We start from the raw sequence: 20954 nt of genomic DNA, 5'->3' as shown, positions 1-20954 counted from the left end.
AGTAACTATACAAGCGTGAAATCTGACCCAGACATTCCTGAGCACACACACAAAGGGGAAGGAAGAAAAACACACACATACGGATTGACTCACCTCAAAGGCCTGGAAGCTGAGCCCGACGTTGTATCCCTCGGACACAGTGATCCTCCACACACACTCTTTGGACGGTCTGTAGTCATCAGGATAGTTAGGGGACTGAATCTGTCCTGAGTCCTTGGTGATTTCCCCTCCACAGATCGCTGCACAGAGGGACAAAGACACAGAAAGACAGAGACAGATGGACAGATGGGACAAATTAGCATAAACACCTGAAACACGTGAATGTATAAATAATGTCAAACATCTAGAATTTGAAACCAGTCTTTCTTTCATTGTGTGCTGTGGGTTTACAATATGTGTGTTATTTATTTATGTGAATATTGGTTTTCTATGGAAGAAGCGATACCTTCATAGATGGCAGCGAAGCCTTTTCCCACCCAGTTGCTGCTGCTGCGAAACTCAATCCACATCCTGCTGTCAGTGGAGATCAAGACTTCAGGAACTTTATCCCCGCAAAACCTGCCTGTTAAAAACACACATGTAAAAACAAACCCTGTATGAAAGATAACTTGGTTGTCCAATGTTTTTTTATTAAATACAGCCTATGAAAAGTGATGAGAAAAACATGATAACAACATGAATATGAAACATGTATATAGACTACGGTACTACTGTCTGTCTGGACATGGGTTTACAGTCACAGCAAGTATGTTGTAGTACAAAATAATAATTAAAAGGTCAGCAATGTTTGTAATTTGTTATCAATGTTGGACTTTAACCAACGGTAGTTAAAGCTGGTTTGTTTTATTCTGGAAAAGGGTTATTCGGTCAAGGAAGGATTTGTTGTGACTAAGGACACAATCTGGAATCAAACTGTGTCTAAAGCTCAATCCTGGAGCATCAAACTAAAAAGCAGCGCCAGTATTATCAGCGTTTGAAACATTTTCTGATTTAGGGTTAAAAACACCAGAAGCAAGGTTTGCAATGTCAGTGTGGAAGTAACCTTGTTCATCTGAGGTGATTTCAGCAGAATTAATGAGCTAAAGAAGGAACGTGCTAACAAGAAAAGAGTTTACTAAAGAGTAGCCGGCGCCCCTCTGGCTGACGGTGCCCTGGTCTTACCGAGCAGCGGAGCTTTCCTCCAGTATCCGTCCCGGACCTCAATGTAGTCGTACCAACACAGACTGCTCTTATACAGATCCATGGTGGTAAAGTTAAGGACAATCTGGAGGAGCAAAAGTAAATATTTAACATATTTAATACAGATGTTTGCACCTGAGACCAGATGAAGAGAGGTGGCGATGAGGAAGGCACCTGTAGTGTGTGAGGACATAATCAATATATCGTCATCAGCAGGCTCTTACTGTTAATGCATGCAAATTCACTGCTACTCTGTGTGTGTCACTTTGTGTGTGTGTGCCCGTGTGTGTGCTCATGAGTTTATGTGTGTGTATGTGCACCTTTTCTCCTGGTGTAACAGATATTCTCCAGACGCAGTGTGTGTATGATGGGTATCCGTTGGGGTAACCAGGGGATGAGAAGTTGCCCGTTGACTCTTGGAGTGTCTCTCCGCATGCTGCAACACACACACACACACACACACACACACACACACACACACACACACACACACACACACACACACACACACACACACACACACACACACACACACACACACACACACACACACACACACACACACACACACACACACACACACACACACACACACACACACACACACACACACACACACACACACACACACACACACACACACACACACACACACACACACACACACACACATTCCAAAACACACCCACACATACAGATGGAGTTACATTTTTGTGGTGAGTCCTGTTGTTGTGCGTAATCCTTTCATCTGTGTACCGATGCTTGTGATTGGTACATCACTAAAGAACACATGGCTCTCATATCTATTATTATTCTTAATCGTTAACTGCCAATTTACCAAAATAAATGTACAACAGACTATTTTGTCAAAACAACAGCTTCATTCTTTAATACCTGATCTGTCCATATGGAAACTTTTAGAGGGGGTTTTCCTGATTAGGAAAACCGTAAAGGAATTACAATTGCCCTCCAAAACAAACTTGTGTTTGATGTTGTGTTTGGCTTGTTCAATTTTGGAGACAGCAGTATGAGTGTTTGTATTCCTGTGTGTATCAGTGCAAACGTGAGGTCTAACCACAGTCATTAAGCCTCATCACCGTGGATCAGAATAAAGTAATTTTACTTTAAAGGTGGGGTAATTTTGGAGAAACCAGCTCGAGTGCGCTAGAATTTGAAAATACACAGCAGGAAAAAATCTGCCACTTCGTAACAGAGCCCCTCCTCCAACACACATGAACGCGCACATGACCAATGAGGGCACGAGATAAGTTTGTGCACAGATGGAAGGCTGACAGGCAGGTAGGCCATCCAGTTATTTTAGCCGGGCCGGCTCAGATGATTGGTCGTGCTTTTTACAGTACTACGGCTTCCACAGAAGACATTTTTTTATGGATTTTTTGTCAAAGCACTTAAGATATTCATTGCTATCGGGATGTTAAGAGCATTCCATGGAATATAACAAAAAGTGTATCTCGAGCCGGTTTCTCAAACTTACCTACCCCACCTTTAAGTGATCAAGACTGACTTTATTTTAATCACACAAAAGACAACAACATAAAATGATTTGCAGCTGGATTGGAATGTTATGGACATTTCTCACACAATATTGCTGTCTTCATTTTTTTATTTTCTTACCGAGACAAATGCTGTCACTCCCTCTCAAAAAGGAGGTTAGCCAAATGTGCCACTCCTATCCTATCATGCATGCTGTTGTTCCCCACAATGCCCTGGGGCTCTGTTCATCTGTCAGTGAATATGGTATCACTCAAATATGACCTTATAAGGTTGAAGTTGTATATTTCCAGCTGGGACACGCAAATTCAGTCTTGTTCTCGCTTGTTTATCAAATGTAGTGGAACAACATATTTTGCAATATATGTGGGATTATTAATATTAACACACACAAATAAATGCCAGACGTGCATATTTTCATATAAATTGTATTTTCCCAGAACAACATCAAGATCAAAAACATCATTATAAAAAAAGGGGCTTTTGGTGAATGTAACAGACCAGAATGGTGACAAATATTACTCAATCTGCTTTTCTAAGATAGAGGACAAAGTGTGCACATGATGACCTGCAGCTTGAACCTGTCCTGGGGATGTTTGCGTGGGCCAAAAAGCGATGGCAGCACATTTGCGATCACACATTTTCGCAACATTACCAAACAGCTCAGCTTGAGAGTGGCTCCAGATCACGTAAGTACCGCGCAGTAGGGACCTGAGGGACCCCCGAACAGCACACAAAGAGTGTTTATGATGTGTGGGAGACCCGAAAAAAGGGAGATAGCGTCACATGGAAAAACGAATTACTTAACTTCGCCTCTGTGCCTTGGAGAACGAAAGGGCGGGCACATTTTTCACACTAAAGATACTAGCAGATAAACAGAGGTCATCCTTATTTCTCTGGCTGGATCACACACACACACACACACACACACACACACACACACACACACACACACACACACACACACACACACACACACACACACACACACACACACACACACACACACACACACACACACACACACACACACACACACACACACACACACACTCTGACTCATAGTAAATATATATATATATCAGTACCTGGACATCTATACAGCTTCCTTGCCTGTGCAATGTCTCCTTTACTGAGCCTTGTGCGCTGGCCAATAGCAGGCCGGACCCCATTTTCATCTCTGGACGGAAGGATGGTGTCCAGGAACATCCCCCTTTCGGAAGGAAACGAGAGATTTCAACACACATTCATATTTCTTCAAAACATCACAATTTATGATCTCAGAGCAAATACTAATCATCCTATCACTATCTTGTTTTGTGTTGTGATATGGAGCAGAGTGGAGGAATTGAAGAGGTTTAAGGAGTAGATATTGCAGAGACTAAAAGCATCTTCACATGGAAAGTAAACCTGTGATCAATCATACTGGCAAATAACTGGCTGATTCCAGATGTTTGAGAGAGTCATATTACAGATGTGTATTTTGTAAATTGTGTAATTTATTTTTATTTTTGTATCTTTCATTTTTATGCATGCTTCTTAGTTAATATTAAGCTGTCGTTGGCTCTTTTCTTGCTGTAACAAATGCAAATGTCCCCTCTGCGGGACGAATAAAGGTATTCGGATTCCGATTCTGATTAGAATGATATGATAGCAGAACAAATGTGTTTATGAGGACCTTTTTTGTGTTTTGCCTGTTTTGTGAATTCCTGGATTTTTGCAGCTCTTCAAGTCCTTTCATATTATTTATTATTTTTTGAAAACAGGTATTTTGAATACATATCTGTATCTATATCTTCAACTTTTAAGTTAATATGGTAATATGTTATCACTACAGGCAACCCCTTCCATATTGTTTTTACATTGGCAAAAGAACCATTTTTATTTGAGCTGGTCATAGCCAGAAGACATCAAAACTAATGACATGTGGTCACAAGAAGATATTGGTTGGTTTAATGGGTCAAAAGTAAAAATAAATGGAAAAACTCTTTTATAACTATAATTACAGCTGCTTGAATTGGACATATGTTTGTTGGTATTTGTTTACCATGTGGCCAGGGTAATAAATAGTTGCAGTCTTTCTTTATTCACTTTTAACATTCCTTTACTTGCCCTGAGTGATGAAAGTTGGTCAAGGGTAGTTTTAACTATCAGCTCCACTAAACAACATCAACATGAAAAAACATTCAAAAAAATCAAAATCAACGTTTCACAAAAGAAACGTTTTTCAGGTTTGAAGTCTGCTTGGTTTTTCAGCGTGTGTATATGAACTCTAAATTCAACACAGGTCATGAGAGCAGACTGTGCCGCTAGTTACCGTGAGAAGGTGTTCCTGGCGTAGTGCATGATGCTATCAAAATCATATGGCTCCCCGAGAGAGTTGACCTCCCCTGGCTCCATCTTGAGGAAGTTATACTCCTGGCCTGCGAAGCACACATACACCCATTTACACACATTTGCACACACGCAAAGCACAGCAGCGTAAAAACATTTCAATTTTATCACTCATCCACCATGAACGCAAACACAAGTATAATCCTTACAGAACACACAAAGCTAAAATTATTAGGTGTGTCAAGATTACTGCATATATTAAAATACTTGAAGTCCAATTGAGCAGAGTAGTGGAGAGCTCAGATTTGTTTCTAAATAAAAACTTGGGTCAGGTCTGTCATTTGATTTAACACCTTTCTGGCAAAGTCGTGTTCAGAGGAGTGTGTGGGAGGAAAAGAGACAGTCCGGAGGGTCAAGGTGACTTCACAGTCATTAGACGACTTATTCACACTCACACAGGCCTGATACAAGCGTTGTCCAAAAACGTCCTCATATAACTCCTCTTAGAAACTTGTATTACGCTTAACAGAGTTTGACAATCAGTCTCCTCTGTTAATGTAACACAAATGTTTTTAATTAAGTAATGCCTAAAAGGAAGATGAGATTGTTCTGACCCCTAATACCCCTGTAGACACATCTATGTTTCGTCTTGTCTATGTTTTGTCTATGTATTTGTGAATGTATCTTTACCTCCTGGAATTAGGTTTTGTTTTCCTTTTGGTAAGTCTGTTTGTCTGTCTGCATGATTATGGAGAAACTACTGGCCGGGTTGTCATAAAACTTGTTGAAAAGGGGTGTAGCATGGGCCAGGGATGAAGTCATTACATTTGGAGCAGATCTGAATCCCAGGGCGGATACATTAATAATGTCTGAACATTGTGAGATATGATATTAGTGCTGCAATCGTTTGGTGCCGGAGTAATCGGTAAAAGGAGTTTTGGCAGCTAGAAAACATTACCAAGAACTCATCCTTAAGTCGAAACAACAACTCTGTAACAAATATCTACGTGTTGTATTTATGCTCTGAGCAATCTCTGAGTCCATGTTACATTACATGTTACTTGTTAGACGCTTTTATCCAAAGCAATCCCCACAGGAGCAATTTGGGGTGAAGTGTCTTGCCCAGGGACACAACGACATGCTGACTGCAGTGGGGTTTGAACCTGTGCTCCCCTGATCCGAACACCAATGCACTATCCACTGCGCCACACGCCTCCTTGTTGGGCCTACATTACGAGTTAAGCCTCATGAAGGACAGAATTCCTAACTCTGGAAATGGGAGCATCGGAAGAGCTCTTTATGGGATATTGGACTTGGCAGAGGACTGTGCTCACTGAAAGCTGTTCTAGTTGAGCATGAATTTGTGAATTTACTGTATCTGTATATATATATTTTTCTATTTTAAACTTATAAAAAGGGGGACAGGTGTTGAAAGTAATCGTTTTCTTACAAACACGAAGCCTATTGCATCCGGTCCTTGCGTATACATTTTAGGTCCAATTCAAATGCTACTGTGATGGCAATATCAAGTAAAATAAATGAACTACTGACCCTATAGTTTTGTTAACCGAGGCCCAGGTGCATCGTGGGTACCGATTCTCACCTGGTTGTATGTTATCTCGAATGATGGTCACGTGATCGTCACGGTCAGGCCGCGTGTGCTCGTGCCAGAAGCCAATGACGTGACCCAGTTCGTGCACCACGATGCCAAACTTGTCACAGTTCTTGCCTATGGAGATAGCCTGGGGCCCGTTGCCACGACGACCCACATAGGAACAACACCTAATAAGGATTAGTAGGAAGTTGATAGCAGGGAGATAGGCGGATGATATTTACTACACATTTGGCAGTGGAAAAAAGCTTCAGCAGTGCAGTTTTAACACACACACACACACACAATCACACTCACACACACCCAGACTCACACAGTCTTTCCAGGATTTCCTGCCCCATACTACGTCCACCACAGGGAAAGAGTCACGATTTATTTACATACAACGCTCTGATAACGCTGTGGTTTCATAACCAAATGGGAAAAATAAGCTGTGAGAATTCACATATTGCTGCTCACAGAACACTCACACAAACACACATTTTTCTGGTTAACCGAGACATCTGTGCCAGGCTAACAAATGTGATTAAAGTTATGCAGTGAGCTGATTGCAGGGTAGGGATCAGGAGTCATTGGAGTAGATAGAGTATTTTCCTCCAGCATGTACAGCTTTAGTACCAGCACTTCACCCACGACAGGTGCCACATGCTATGTACTGGGCTTCTTTAATAAAACATAATTGATATATTTCTTCCTTTCTCTCCCAGTGTCTGCCTGTTTCTGTCACACATCCAAGCTGCAGGGTATTTATACATCAGATTAAAGTGTCTAATCTCTGATGCAGCCAGCCAATCACAGAGGACGAGAAAACTGGCATCATCTGTAAACACGCTGATCTTTCACTCATTGAATGAAATGGCATTTACGTTTAAAAAATAAGATACATTTTAAAATGTATGCAGATTCCTCCATTCTTTAAGTAAAATAGAATACATCATCAAAAATAAAGTATACGAGGTGCTACAAAAAACAAGACATATTAAGGTAAACATAATACAATCTGCAGTTTCTTCGGTCAACCAAAACATATTAATATAGTCCACAGAAGTCCTAATAGAATTAAGCTGTGTGTATTGGAATCAATAATTAAGCTTGGATGTGGTTTTTCTTGGCATAATATTTGAGAAAGATAAGATTTGCTTATAAAAAACCCTTTCCATTCCATTAAAAAGAGGGTAAGAAAATAAGACTACAAATGTGGCCAGACAGTTTGGGCAAGATTTTGGCAATTAACAGTTAATATGTATTGTATTTATTAATATTTGGTGCTATTGAATCTTTTATTGTCACTAGTAACAATACAGATGTTGGACCAGCCTCGTTCACTTCAAGTCAAAATTTAAAAAAATCATAAAATATGTCTGAATTCTGAAAAGCGCAATAGAACATTTGGTAAGAATTATGCAACACATCTTCAAATTGGTTCTTCTGTACAACAAGCAGTGATTATCCCGAAGGATTTGACTGACAGTAGTATAAAATAATAGTGAATGTTGTTTTTGTAAATTAATTCAATTAATAATCCATCAGATTTGCTATTGGTGCATTTACTGCCGCTTATTAATTTATCAACTTATTTATCTATTCTACATGTCTTATTATTTTATCCGTCTGCAAAACGACAGTTCAGAGAGATGAACCCAACATCTCAAACTAGGGCTGCACGATATTGGAAAAAAACTGACATTGCGATTTTTCCCCCCCTGTGGTACATATTGCGATATGAAAACATACAGGAATTGAAGAAAATACAGTTTTTCCCGCAAACCATCCTTTCTTGAACTTTAATGCTATACAATTGGTATTTTTTTAACTATATTTAACCGGATGAAGGATTTTAGTCACGGACGTCTGGATCTTAAATTATCAGAGCAACAAGCTGAGCTAGCTCGGTTAGCAGCGCCGAACTGCCCTGGAGAAACACATGAAACTACTTTATTCAGTGTGTTTACCTTTAATCACCGGGTCCGTTTGCTTTGGAGATTTGATTGTGATCGGTGGTTTGCTGTGCATGCAGAGCCTGCTTGTCACTCACTCAAGTACCCCTGACATGAGAGTCGCACAAGTTTTCCTTTTGTAGCAAAATAATTGTAACATGACGTGTTTGACTTAATTTGCCTACTTAATATCGCAAGTCCTAAAAAATATTATTAATATAATAATTATAATATAATCTTTTTTTTTTTATTAAAAAATTCGCACGTCCACGTGATGTGAATATCGCGCATGCGCATATCGCGATTATCGTCACGACACGATATATCGTGCAGCCCTATCTCAAACCTCTCAGCCAGTCAGTGAAGAGTCACCACTGTACAAACACACTCTGACCCCATCGTGCTGCCACTCGACAGAACAATGCTCTTCTGCAGAGTATGAACAAAAAACTGCACAAACATACAAAAACTTGGAGTGAGCAGCATGAGGACAGGAAGGAAAGTGGAGCCATTGTTGAGTGACCGTATGGTCTCTCGCTGTGACAAGGTCACTACTGAACTCTAGGTGCACACACACACACACTCTCTCACACACACACATACACAAAGAGATTCACCAAACTCACCCGCATGGCCTGTAGGTGAACACGATGTAGCTTTCCTCATCCGTTTTCTCAATGAAAGTCACGCACGTCTGTTTCTCCCAGTGACGCATGGCCTGCTTAAACATGGCCCTCTGACTACCTGAAACACACACATTTCACATCCTACTTTCACACAATCACGTGTCAGTGTGTATTTTACAGTTGAGGCGTACAGGCAGCAGTCCAGTTCAGGCGCTTACCAGTGAAGTTTCCTCCTATGACGTAGGGAATGACTCCTCCAGGCCATATCCTCTCAGCCCGGGACGTGGCTGCTCGAGGAATACGTCTCTTCACAACCTTCCTGATCTTCCCACCTTTCCCGGTTTGGCTCTTCGGATTGGCCGCTCCCCTGCTGAAGTTCTTGGGAAGATAGTCTAACAGAGCGAGGGAAAAAAACAAGATCTTGCTATGTGTGTTCAAACTGAATAAATGACTGGTCTATTAATATGAATGTCGATTTATAATTTAGCTCTAAGATTATTGGATCGCACTGGGTCTTATTATACGTGACCTTTCAGAGTTTGTTCTCAGCCCAGAGGGTAATACAACTCATATAGATGTGGCTGTGCAATTATACTGTTTTATTAAACATTTCATTTAAATATGTTTATGATAAATACTGAATGAGGTGAGCTGTTAGTCCACTTGCAAAGAGCTTTAAGAAGACAGACTTGAACCGTCAGAGATCTAGCAACACTCGGAGTATTGAAAGCAGATGTATTATAAAGCTGATGCATTTGTCAGACTTTACTTCATAGTAAAATGCGTAGTTCACTCTTAGAAAAGAGCTTTTAATCTCAATGAGTGTTTTACCTGGTTAAATAAAGGATATATAGGTGCCTGACTTTCTCACTGTCAAAAAGTTCAAATTTGAGATTCTCCATTAAATGATGATATAAGCTGTATTCATATTGGATTAGAGTGGAAAAACCAACATTGCTTTATGTATGTGTCCCACTTGTAACAATGAGCCAAAATGACTTTAATGCAGAAGAAGAAACAACTTTCTGTGCAGTACTGATCCAAGAAAGTCACTTAATTTACTTAATTCAGTTTGAATGATTTCACTATCACATCAAATCAATCAACTTGCAGATAATTTAAACGTGATACACGTTTTTTATAACAGTGAAACTTTCATCACCCCTTTTGTCAAAGTTGAAATGGTTAAAGTGGCAAGCGGCAACCAAAAATCCTCTTGGTAGTGCATTCAAACTTCCTTTAAACAGCTTTTTTTAGGGGTCTATTAAAAGACTTCAGTCCCTGCACAACAGTTGGTTTCCATACTGAATAAAAAATAATGGAAACCAGAGGCTTCACGCTAGAGCCTGGATGTCATTATGGCAGTAAGGTAAGGGATTTTGGATTTGTAGTTTATTAGCTTCAACATGAAAAGTTAAGTTTACAGTCCTTACCGAGGCCAAACCTGCGTATTCTCTCCAGCAGAAGATATAAAGATCCTTTCTTCTTAGAGATTTCATGTTCCTCCAGGCCACCTGATACACACATGAGCCAAGAATCAAAACAATGCACAATAAACGCTGATATCCTCAGGTGGCCTCTGTCCTCTTCCTATTGAAGCGGCTTTACTCTACGATGGGTAATCAGGGAGAGAGTTTCAGAGGAAGCATGCGAGAGAGAGGATTACATGATGATTATTGAGTGAGAGTGAGATGTTGAGTCCACTTACCAGACGTGTGCCCCTGCCGGGAGTGTGTGTGCATGTGTGTGTGCTGCGAGAGGTCTATCGTCCTGTCGATCTGGAACATGCGCAGGTCCTCCTCGTCTAAAGCGATGTCGCCCCAGAATGCAGCTGGAAGTAAAGGGAGAAACATCTGTTATAATCACAAACAACAGCGGGATAATACAGTACTAACATCACACTTGAAGGACATGTCCAAAAATGATATTTGTCATCTTAAGAAGAACATATAATCAAAATGTTATCAAAATCACTATCAATCAATCAATCAATGTTTATTTATATAGCCCAATATCGCAAATGTTACATTTGTCTCAGTGGTCTTCACAGTTTGTACAGAATATCAGTATGACAATACGACACCCTCTGTCCTTAGACCCTCACTAAAAAATCCCCACTAAAAGTCATTGTGGTGCTGCAGCCTTCATATTCTACAAAGAAACGATAACGTTGTTTGGTACAAAATCACACCTTAATTTTTGTATCTTTGCAAATTGGTCATGAAGTGCCACCTGAATCATAAAGTCAGTGTTTTTCAAGTAGTCTTTTTTTGGCTTAGTTGTATTGGTTGGGGAATAAGATGTACACATAGGTAAGTGGTATTTTGTTGAGTGAGCCATCCCCACTTACTACTTGTATTTGTCTAATAGATATTACTTTCATGTGTGATGCTGCAAAAGGGGCTTCGATATTACTCATCTTCATGTATTGAAGAAGAAGGGAACCAGGAGAAGAGGTTGGCAAAGAGAAAGTGACTCAGGATCAATCAGAGCAGGTAAAGTGAAAGAGCAACACTTGTTTCTCCTTCAGAAATACTAAACGGCCATCAAATTAGACTGTACAGTAGTTATACAATGGCAGCTTCCAGGTTTGAATGTGCAGACACTGTGAAAATAAGTACAGTTGTGTACACGGACCACTTTTCTTCAACGTATGGGAATTCAAATCACGGGACTCGAAAGAAATTGGATCCGCTTAAGAGTGTTTTTCTGAATGATGCCATGTTTTGTTGTTAAAACTGTTATAGCTTGGATTTATTTGCACTTAAGTTCAGTTCTAGTACAAACTGTTTTGACCCGTTAAGACTTGCACTGCAGAACTCAAAGACCCTTTAATAAGGTAAATACGTTTGTACTTGTGTACCTGGCAGTGGGTCACATCAGCTGCCAAATAAGTACAAGCATAGCAGGAAGTAGATCAGGTGTTTTTTAATCCATAGAGGTGAAGTCATCACAATATAATGTAATCCTCAGGTTATTGAGTTACAGGAAAGGGACAGTTTTCCAACAGATAACAATAAAACATTCATAAGAGTTGCTTTCAAAAAAAATTGTTGACTTTTTAAAGTGTATTTGTGTCTGAGAATGTCAACGTATTGGATTATTTTACTAATTAGCATTAAAACTAGTGCTGTCAAAATTATCGCGTTAACGGCGGTACCATGAAAAATGATGTTAAAGGAAGCAAAATAAAGTCCGCCAACTCGCGCGGAGTAAATTGCACAGACAGCAGTTAGTAAGATTGATTTCAGTAGCCACGGTTTTGAAAACTTTTGTCACGTAGTGATCGTCTTCTCAATAGAACATCTTTGATAACGGCGTGGTGTTGTTGCAGGAAGTCCCGACGGAGAATACTTTTGCTGTAGTACAGGGGTGCACATAACTGGTACGCAAGTTATGTGCGTAATCTCTCTGAAATGCGTACCGTCACTTGTGTCACAAAGAGCATTTGCGTACCGACGTACTTGGGAAGCTTTTCCAGAAGGCGGTTAGATCACCGGACGACAGAGTCGGTCTCCGTGTGCACAGACAGGGCTGCTGTTAACGTCGGTCTGTACAACGGAATTGTGCCAAAACTACGCCAACCGGCTACGGAGGGAGACTCCCCCCCCCCCCCCCCCCTTCACTGGAGAACTGCGCTAAAACAGCTGATCACAACGTTCACACTCTGTGGTCACGAAGTACTCCACTAGCCGCCGCCGCCATTCCCACAACAATATGCATAAATAAATGGCATATTTTGGACATAGTTTGAATGGTGATTAATCATGATTAATTAATTTTTAAGCTGTGATTAATCTGATTAAAAATTGTAATCGTTTGACAGCCCTAATTAAAACCCATTGATTTTGCAATATTATTTTTGAACTACTAAATTTGCACTATTATTTTTGCTACGGTGTATCCTTCCTGTAAACATAAACTTGGTTTCCTTTTATGTCTTTCATTAGTGTTACTTTTAAAAACTGTTTTCTAATGTACCTTAATACATTTACTGTTTATACATGTTCTGTTTGTGTTTAACAGAGCTACAATTGCATCTCTTTTAGAAATCCTTTTCAAATGTTTGGCCTAAATGTTTGTTCAGAATAAAGCAAACAAACAATGTGTATCGCAGTGTTTCGAATTTCAAGAGTTAAATGACATGATTACATAGGTTTGTGATGTTGTGAGTGTAAACAGTACAATAAAGCCGTTTTTGAAAACCCTTTCTCACAACATTATAATCGTTCCTGTTACGACAGAAGGCCTCAACTGCCTTCCTCTCTTCAGCATCTTACTCAATAACCTTCCTCTCCCATCCTTTATGACTCATTACAACATGATTCTTTCTTTCTTCTCTCCCTCTCCTTCCATATCTACAGTACATCTCCCAGACCCTCACAATGAACAACTGAATGATAACCATCACTAAATGATTAGCTGAGCGCAGTTACTGCTCCAGACACTAATACATTAACAATGGCATGGGAGAAACATGTCACTTAGCTAATCAGGATAGCCACTAAAGGAAACGGGGGGTCAGGGTGCCATTGTGCTCGACTCCGAACTATTGTTAAAGTGAAGAGCAAACCACAATGACCACAGATGGTTTAAAAATCACTATATCAGATAAAGACTGGGAGAGTGCGCTGCTAAATTGTGCTCTATGATACAGTTTGTTGGTTGCATGAGGACAATATCTGATCCAAAGGGTACAGCCAATTTAAATCATATGTATCTATTACTATATATGTATTTATTATGTATACGATACTATGTAAGACGTTTTCTATCTGTTAATCCCCCAAAATATTCAGTTAACTTTATAATAAGACAAGTAACCTTAAAAATATTGGCATTTTGCTTGAGTAATTATCTTAAAGGTCCCATGTCATGGCCATTTCTACTGATCATATTTCCATTGTTGAGGTCTATAGAATAGATTTAAATTGTGCAATTTTCCAAAATCGCAGCATCTCTGTATAGCATGTGTATTCACTCTCTGTCCTAAACGGCTTGTTGGAGCTCCTGCCCCCCCCCCCGCTCCCTGTGAACCCAGTGTGCTCTGATTGGTCGGGACGAGCTGCTGCGAGGAGCGGACAGATTTCCGGGTCAGCGATACAGCGAGAACAAGCAAAACTCATCCTGAGCACACACAAACACTCACAGCCGAAGTAAAAACAATAAGTGTGGCTTGATATTGAGTAATAAAAATGTTTATAACGTGAGAATGGGTCTGCGGAGAGCATTTATCCGCGATCCCAACTCGTCTATTACCAGCGTTCAGGGAGCTCTATGCAAGTCAATAGGACTCCCTGTTAGTTAGCCAAGGGATCCTGGTGTGTGACGTGCTCAGGGGATTGGTCCATTTGGGCCAATCCGGTCATTTGTTGTTGATTTGGGTGTACTTTGAGGATGTGTGACTCTGCAGACCGTTTACATGCAGAAAAACCTTCATAACACACAAGGGGACGGGTAATAACCGGAAAAGCATGACATGGGCCCTTTAACAATCAATCAGTAATGGCAATATCTGATTGATATTCAGATTCAGATTCAACTTTATTGTCATTACGTAGTACGTACTAGTGACAAAATGTAAGTTTAGGCATCTGACCAGAAGTGCAAAAAAGCAGTGCAGGAGTCTACATAATGAGAATAATTATACATGGAATTATTATAAATAGAATAATTATAAATAGACTATAAACAGATGAGTGTAAACGGCATTGACAGTAAAATATATAAACAGGTGGGTGGTGGGTATGGGCTTGAGTCTATCAGCGGGCAGAGTTCAGCAGGGTAACAGCCCTGGGGAAGAAGCTGACCCTGAACCTGCTGGTCTTGGACCGGAGGCTCCTGAGGCGCCTCCCCGAGGGTAGGAGGACGAACAGATAGTTTGCCAGATGAGAGGTGTCTTTGAAGATGTTGTGCGCCCTCTGCAAACACTGTATCCCCTGGATGTCCTCGATGGCAGGGAGTGGGACACCGATTATGCGTTGGGCGATTTTCGTCACCCTCTGCAATGCCTTCCTATTGAGCATTGTGCAGTTCCCATACCAGGCTGTGATACAGCTGGTCAGGATGCTCTCAATGGTGCAGTGATACAAGTTCACCAGAATCTGAGGAGAGAGGTGATCTTTCTTTAGTCTCCTCAGGAAGAAGAGACGCTGGTGAGCCTTCTTTACTATGCTGGTGGTATTGTTGGACCATGTGAGGTCATCGGATATGTGGACCCCCAGAACTTGAAGCTAGACACACGCTCCACCGCCGTTCCATTTATGTGCATGGGAGTGTGTGTGTTGCCTTTCGATTTCCTGAAGTCCACAATGAGTTCTTTTGTTTTTATTGTGTTAAGGGCCAGGTTATTGTCAGCACACCACTCAGTCAGATGCTGAACCTCCTCCCTGTAGGCCATGATATTTGTCATTTTGTAATTCAGCTGAGTACATTGAACAGATATTTTTTATAAGCTGGGTGTTAATACCTTTATAGGTATCGGCCGAAATAGTCCAAGTAGTATCAAAACTTCTCCAGTCAAATGTTCATGTGCAGTGGATATTTTTCCATTGCTTTTCACCAAGTGGACGTTTCAGTGGTGCCACCAAAATGTTTGGCTTTTGGTGTTGGTGACATTTTATTCAACTGAACACTTGAAGTAGAACAAAAATGAATTATTCTGTTGCTGTCAGGGGACAGGTAATTATAATGTTAACCCAACCCTAGCATTTTGTCATTGTCTTCAGAGCCTTGTTTGTCGGAATCAGAGTACAAGTACACACAGATTAATGTACAGGTTCCTGCTGCTGATAAATGGACATGACAAACATGTTTCTGTAATTTTATAAACCAGAATATCATCACACATCTGATACAGGTAGAGTTCAAAAAGACGGTTCAAGACAGATAACCGTTACGATTTGGAGATCTAGTGGTAGGCTTCAATCATAACCAGTAACATTATTTCTTGTCATTTATTGTTCGATTAGTAATGTCTGAAAAATAAATATAAACACTATATTAACATTTGCAGATACAAGAAACGTTATAGTACCATCAATTATCTTCCCCTTGGGTGTCTTTTTTTTTTACTAAAAAGGCTGCATTTAGTGAGTTGGTGGTTGAAAAGTATAGCGTTTGAACTTGACGTCTATTAAAAAAGAAAAGGTTTTATTTGATTGTTAAAAGCTTTATCATATAAATACCCAAAAATAACCCAATTACACCATGGATGGCTTGTGCTAGGATGTGGTCTGAACAGGCGCTGGTACCAATTGCCCTGTGGGTGACAACATTTCTACTGACACTCTTTACTGCAAACTGTGGTGGAGTCATAGCGAGACACAGAATCGGTTCACTAAGAGAGACTCCCACGTCAGCAGGAAAAAATCATTATCTGTGTGAATTCTCATATGAACATAGACCGTATTAGGTTGCATCTGCATTATAAATGATATTCCCCTTGCTTTTGTCTCTGTTCGGCTGACAGTGTGTATGTGACATTACACTCCCAGTCATTTCAGCTGTTTCAGGACAACACGAGAAACTACAAGGACTAAAAGTTTTCCAGAGAAAAGGAGCTGACACAAGCAGAGGTACAAAGCGAGATATAGGAGGGAGTGTACAGTGATAGTAAGTTTGGCCCATTGATTGTTGGGGTCTTGTTAATCCATAGAGATACCATAAATAGCCCAAAGTAAAGCCAGTGGGTGAGGAGGGGTGAGGAGAGGTGAGGAGGGGTGAGGACAGTGAGGCAGGAAGATGCAGGAGGAAAGGTATTGATCCAAAAACCCCAGGACATCTCAGGAGACCTACATCATGCTGACCAGGGCCTTACTGTATGCCCTTCAGCAGGGGCACTGCAGCAACCACACACACACACACACACACACACACACACACACACACACACACACACACACACACACACACACACACACACACACACACACACACACACACACACACACACACACACACACACACACACACACACACACACACACACACACACACACACACACACACACACACACACACACACAATAATGCACCAAACACAAACTGAGAGGCAGACTTCCCTCACATGCATCCAGCAGCTCCCAACATGGTGGCTGTTTAGAGAGCAGGCCGATCGTATTTTGTTGGATTTATCAACTTCTCTTTCTCTCTTGCTTTGTGCAAGTTGACTCTGCAGCATGCTTACAAATGTCAAACCTACTACTGTGTCTTTGTGAGAGCAGAAATACTAACATGTGCAATATAATGCAAACAACATCCACTAAAACATCATTTTCACCTGAAAAACATAGTACAAGTTTATAGGATAAGACAGTAACCCTTCATTTTAATAAATGTAACGATGCTTTAATAAAGTCAAACAATATTGGGGACAGTGGTATTCATTTGGTTCACTATTGGAGAGAGAGTTGAAAAGGGGGAGACAAAGAGATTGACAAGCGTAAATTATCCTCGGGTCGGATTCAAACCTGTGAGCCCCAGTGTGTGGTCTACCAGGTGAGCTAAATAACGGCCCAGAATTGCATTTTTTTAAGGCTTTAGTTAAATTACGTTTTATTTGATGTATTAAAGTAACTTTTATACAAAATAAATGATCTCCTGCTTGAATTTTATGTTTTGTTTTATCCTACAGGGTCGTCAGTTCAAGTGTGGACCTTTAACCTCCTGGGCAGTACCGAGTTGGCTTTGAGCACGGCACCGCACTGCTCCCCGGCGCTCTGGAGTATAGTTGTCAGCTCCTAATACTGGGATGGGTTACAAGCAGAGACTAAATTACACGGTGTGTGTTGTGTACGTGTGTGTGATTAAAAGAGGATTTAATTTGAACAGATTAATTTGTTCCTTTGACATTTTACAAACACCACAGTACAATGCAGCAGAGACTTATGCACTGCTGAGTTATGCACTCATGCTGTATTCACTGGGGTGTATATAACACAAACACACACACATCTCACTAAGCTCCTCATTAAGCAAATATAAGGTCACACTGTAGGTGGGCTCAGGTGTGTGTGTGTGTGTGTGTGTGTGTGTGTGTGTGTGTGTGTGTGTGTGTGCACGTGTGTGTGTGCGTGTGCACGTGTGTGTATGTGTGTGTCCTCCCACTTGTATCATTATTAGACGGTATAGCTGTGCTTGTGAATGTAGAGTAATATTAAAACAGATAATCCCGGCCCTGTTAGAGGATTTTCTCCAAAAGTAATTGTTTGATCCAGTTTGAAATCCCTGGACGTTGACATTGTTGAAATGGGGCAAGGTTACAAAACTGAAGGTCTAAAAACTGTACAGCGAAACAAGAACCGCATCATATACAGAGCTGAGTAGACCATTATAGTGCCATTCAAAGACTGCCAGATCTTTGTCAGAATGTTGCCAAATTGAGTACACTGTTAATGTCTCCTCCTGACACTTAATAATCGATTTGGCAGAAAATTGGCAACTATTGTTACTCTGTTTTATCACTAAAGTCTTGCGATATCTAGAATCGCACTTTTGACTCAAGTACATTTGGACCTTTGTCAGCATTCTTTGACATTTTCCCGATTATTAAAGAAATTAAATCAACTGCCTTTTCAAGCTTTCCCTGCCAAACCTGGCTCCGACTCATTCACAGTCTGACTACTGGAAAACTCACTTAACCAATAACTTTATCCGAATCTGTTCACCTTCACTATGTTTATGATGGTGACTTTGTATTTAACTCCTATTCAAACTTTCTTTCTTTTTTTATTATAGAAAGTGCAGCATCAGGCCAATTAGCCAATGCATGCAGGACTATCATTAGGGTCGAATGAAAGCCCTGTTTATGTCATGTTTGGGCAGAAGTATAGCTTTAAGAGATATATTAACATTACAGGATAATATAACACTACAAACAAATGGAAATGTCAACATTGGCCAACTCTTCCAAACTCTCTGATGTTGTTTTTTACATCTAATAAAAGGTTTTTCCAAGTTCTAGTTTTTTGCAAAACCTTACAAACTACAACGTGTTTTTCATACAGAAAACATCATGGTTACAGCAAATAAACTATAGTTAAGATATGCTGAAGTTTAGGGAAAGGCTCCAAAGTCAGATTCACTCCCCTACCCTTCACATCCTTACTTTCCACCTCGCTACATCTGTATTGTATGTTGTCATTGAACGTCAATTGTGCAATGTGGAATCATTCAATGTGGAGTTTATCACTGTGCTGGTTTTATGCTACAGGGTAGGACTGGTTTGAGAAGTTTCTTGGGATGTTTTGATGTTTGTCTCTGCTGGAAACCATAACCAGTTCAGGACAAAGTTAACCATAGCCTCCATTGTGTGGCCAACTACAAAGCATCACTTCGAGAAGCACTTTAAATTGAGATTATGACTTGTAGTTTTGATTTTGAGTATTTAAAATGGAATAACAAAGGGCCAATTGGAGCGTGTAAGGTGCTGCAATGTGGAGCGAGGAGTCTGCGGTGTCATTGCTTAGAAATGTACAAACTTAGTCCAAGTTTAAGTTCACACCCCCACCCTTGTGCACAGAGAGATACCTCTGTGACATAAAATGAAATTGCCATGACATAAATGGTGTGTGTGTGTGTGTGTTTGTGTTCATGTAAGACTGAAAAAGAAAACTAGTTTTGAAAATTGCAAACTTTTCTATCATCCAGCAGGTTAAGCTTCACTGTTTCCTTTACCAGATGTTTATTGTGCATCTGCAGAGTTCAGGATAATGTTTGCGTGATGTCATAGTTCAACCCTGACACACAAACACACTAATCATATGTTTGTGCTGTCTTAAAACACATTCCTAGATGCTGACAAAGACCCAATTGCACACCTTCACACTGACACATCCCTGTGTATCTCCAGCGCAGTGTGTGCGTGTGTGTTTGTCTACAGATTAGGAAGGACAGTTACTTCGAGCATGAACGCAGCTAAAAACAGATGGCAGAGCAGCGAGGCGAACCACTGTACATCTGAAACGACCTGGAAATAAAGCCCAGACTGATCATAAACACATCCAATTAACAAGGACATACTGTCAGGCTGCCTTCAGTTGTCGAGGAGAACTATTTATCTTTTCATTTTTTATTATATGAATCTCTATGAATAAGAAAGCTGTGTGTGGTGTTTCACGAAAACACAAAGACAAAAGCGAGTGCCAGCGGTGGTTCAAATATTTAAGTCATATTTAAATTACAATTACTTGTAAGGCAAAAGAGGCAAAGATTTTTTAGAATAAAAGGTTATTGAGTTTCTTTTCCAAACAGTCTGTGTGTCTGCTACAATGTACTGTAACATAATTTAAAATGTAGACAATTATAATATTCAGCAGAAAGGAACATCTGCAACTTCAAAAGAGTGCGCACTTAAAGAGCGCTCCACCACATAAACTGAAAGGGATAAAAGGCAAAGAAATGTTCGGTGTGAGACAAAAGGACACTATATCATATGACAGAGAAACAAAAACAAACACACGCGGACACACTCAGTTGGTGTAGTCTCCTAATCACATTATGTGACACAGAGATTCCTCTCAAGCAGGTCATGGGTTTGGCCAGACATAGTAACGAGACAAGATCATGACCCGGTTTACATCAGGGGGTCCAGGGTGTGCACCCAGGGGCCGGAAGGTTACGCTCTTACATAAAACGTTTAACAGAAGGCAGGGTTATAATTTTTTTTATGAGGATAGTGGCTAGTCCCGCTCTTTATGTCTGCTTCACTCATTAAACAACCGTTTTCTTTGATGTTTAATGTAACGTTTTTTT

At 40.4% G+C, this 20954-nt stretch overlaps 1 protein-coding gene across 5 annotated transcripts in view; it reads right to left on the bottom strand.

Annotated features, from left to right (window-relative positions):
* The window catches only part of tll1 (tolloid-like 1), a 55609-nt gene that overhangs the window by 18911 nt on the left and 15744 nt on the right, over positions 1-20954 (bottom strand). For 4 of the 5 annotated variants that reach the window (XR_004570507.1, XM_034231486.1, XM_034231485.1 and 1 more), the window contains 11 exons: positions 10909-11031; positions 10634-10714; positions 9419-9592; positions 9201-9318; positions 6629-6807; positions 5009-5114; positions 3780-3904; positions 1500-1615; positions 1162-1264; positions 446-562; positions 94-239 (listed from right to left, as the gene is read on the bottom strand). Coding sequence is in view for 4 of the 5 variants with exons in the window: in XM_034231486.1 (XP_034087377.1) it covers positions 94-239; positions 446-562; positions 1162-1264; positions 1500-1615; positions 3780-3904; positions 5009-5114; positions 6629-6807; positions 9201-9318; positions 9419-9592; positions 10634-10714; positions 10909-11031 (1388 nt within the window). In the remaining variant the exon portion in view is untranslated. Of the gene's footprint in view, positions 1-93; positions 240-445; positions 563-1161; positions 1265-1499; positions 1616-3779; positions 3905-5008; positions 5115-6628; positions 6808-9200; positions 9342-9418; positions 9593-10633; positions 10715-10908; positions 11032-20954 lie in introns of those variants that run through there. The other variant, XM_034231488.1, reaches the window with a different exon arrangement.

This window comes from Gymnodraco acuticeps, unplaced genomic scaffold (assembly GCF_902827175.1).
Source record: "Gymnodraco acuticeps unplaced genomic scaffold, fGymAcu1.1, whole genome shotgun sequence".
Taxonomy (NCBI): Eukaryota; Metazoa; Chordata; class Actinopteri; order Perciformes; family Bathydraconidae; genus Gymnodraco; species Gymnodraco acuticeps.
This window is presented reverse-complemented; position numbering and strand designations above follow the sequence as displayed.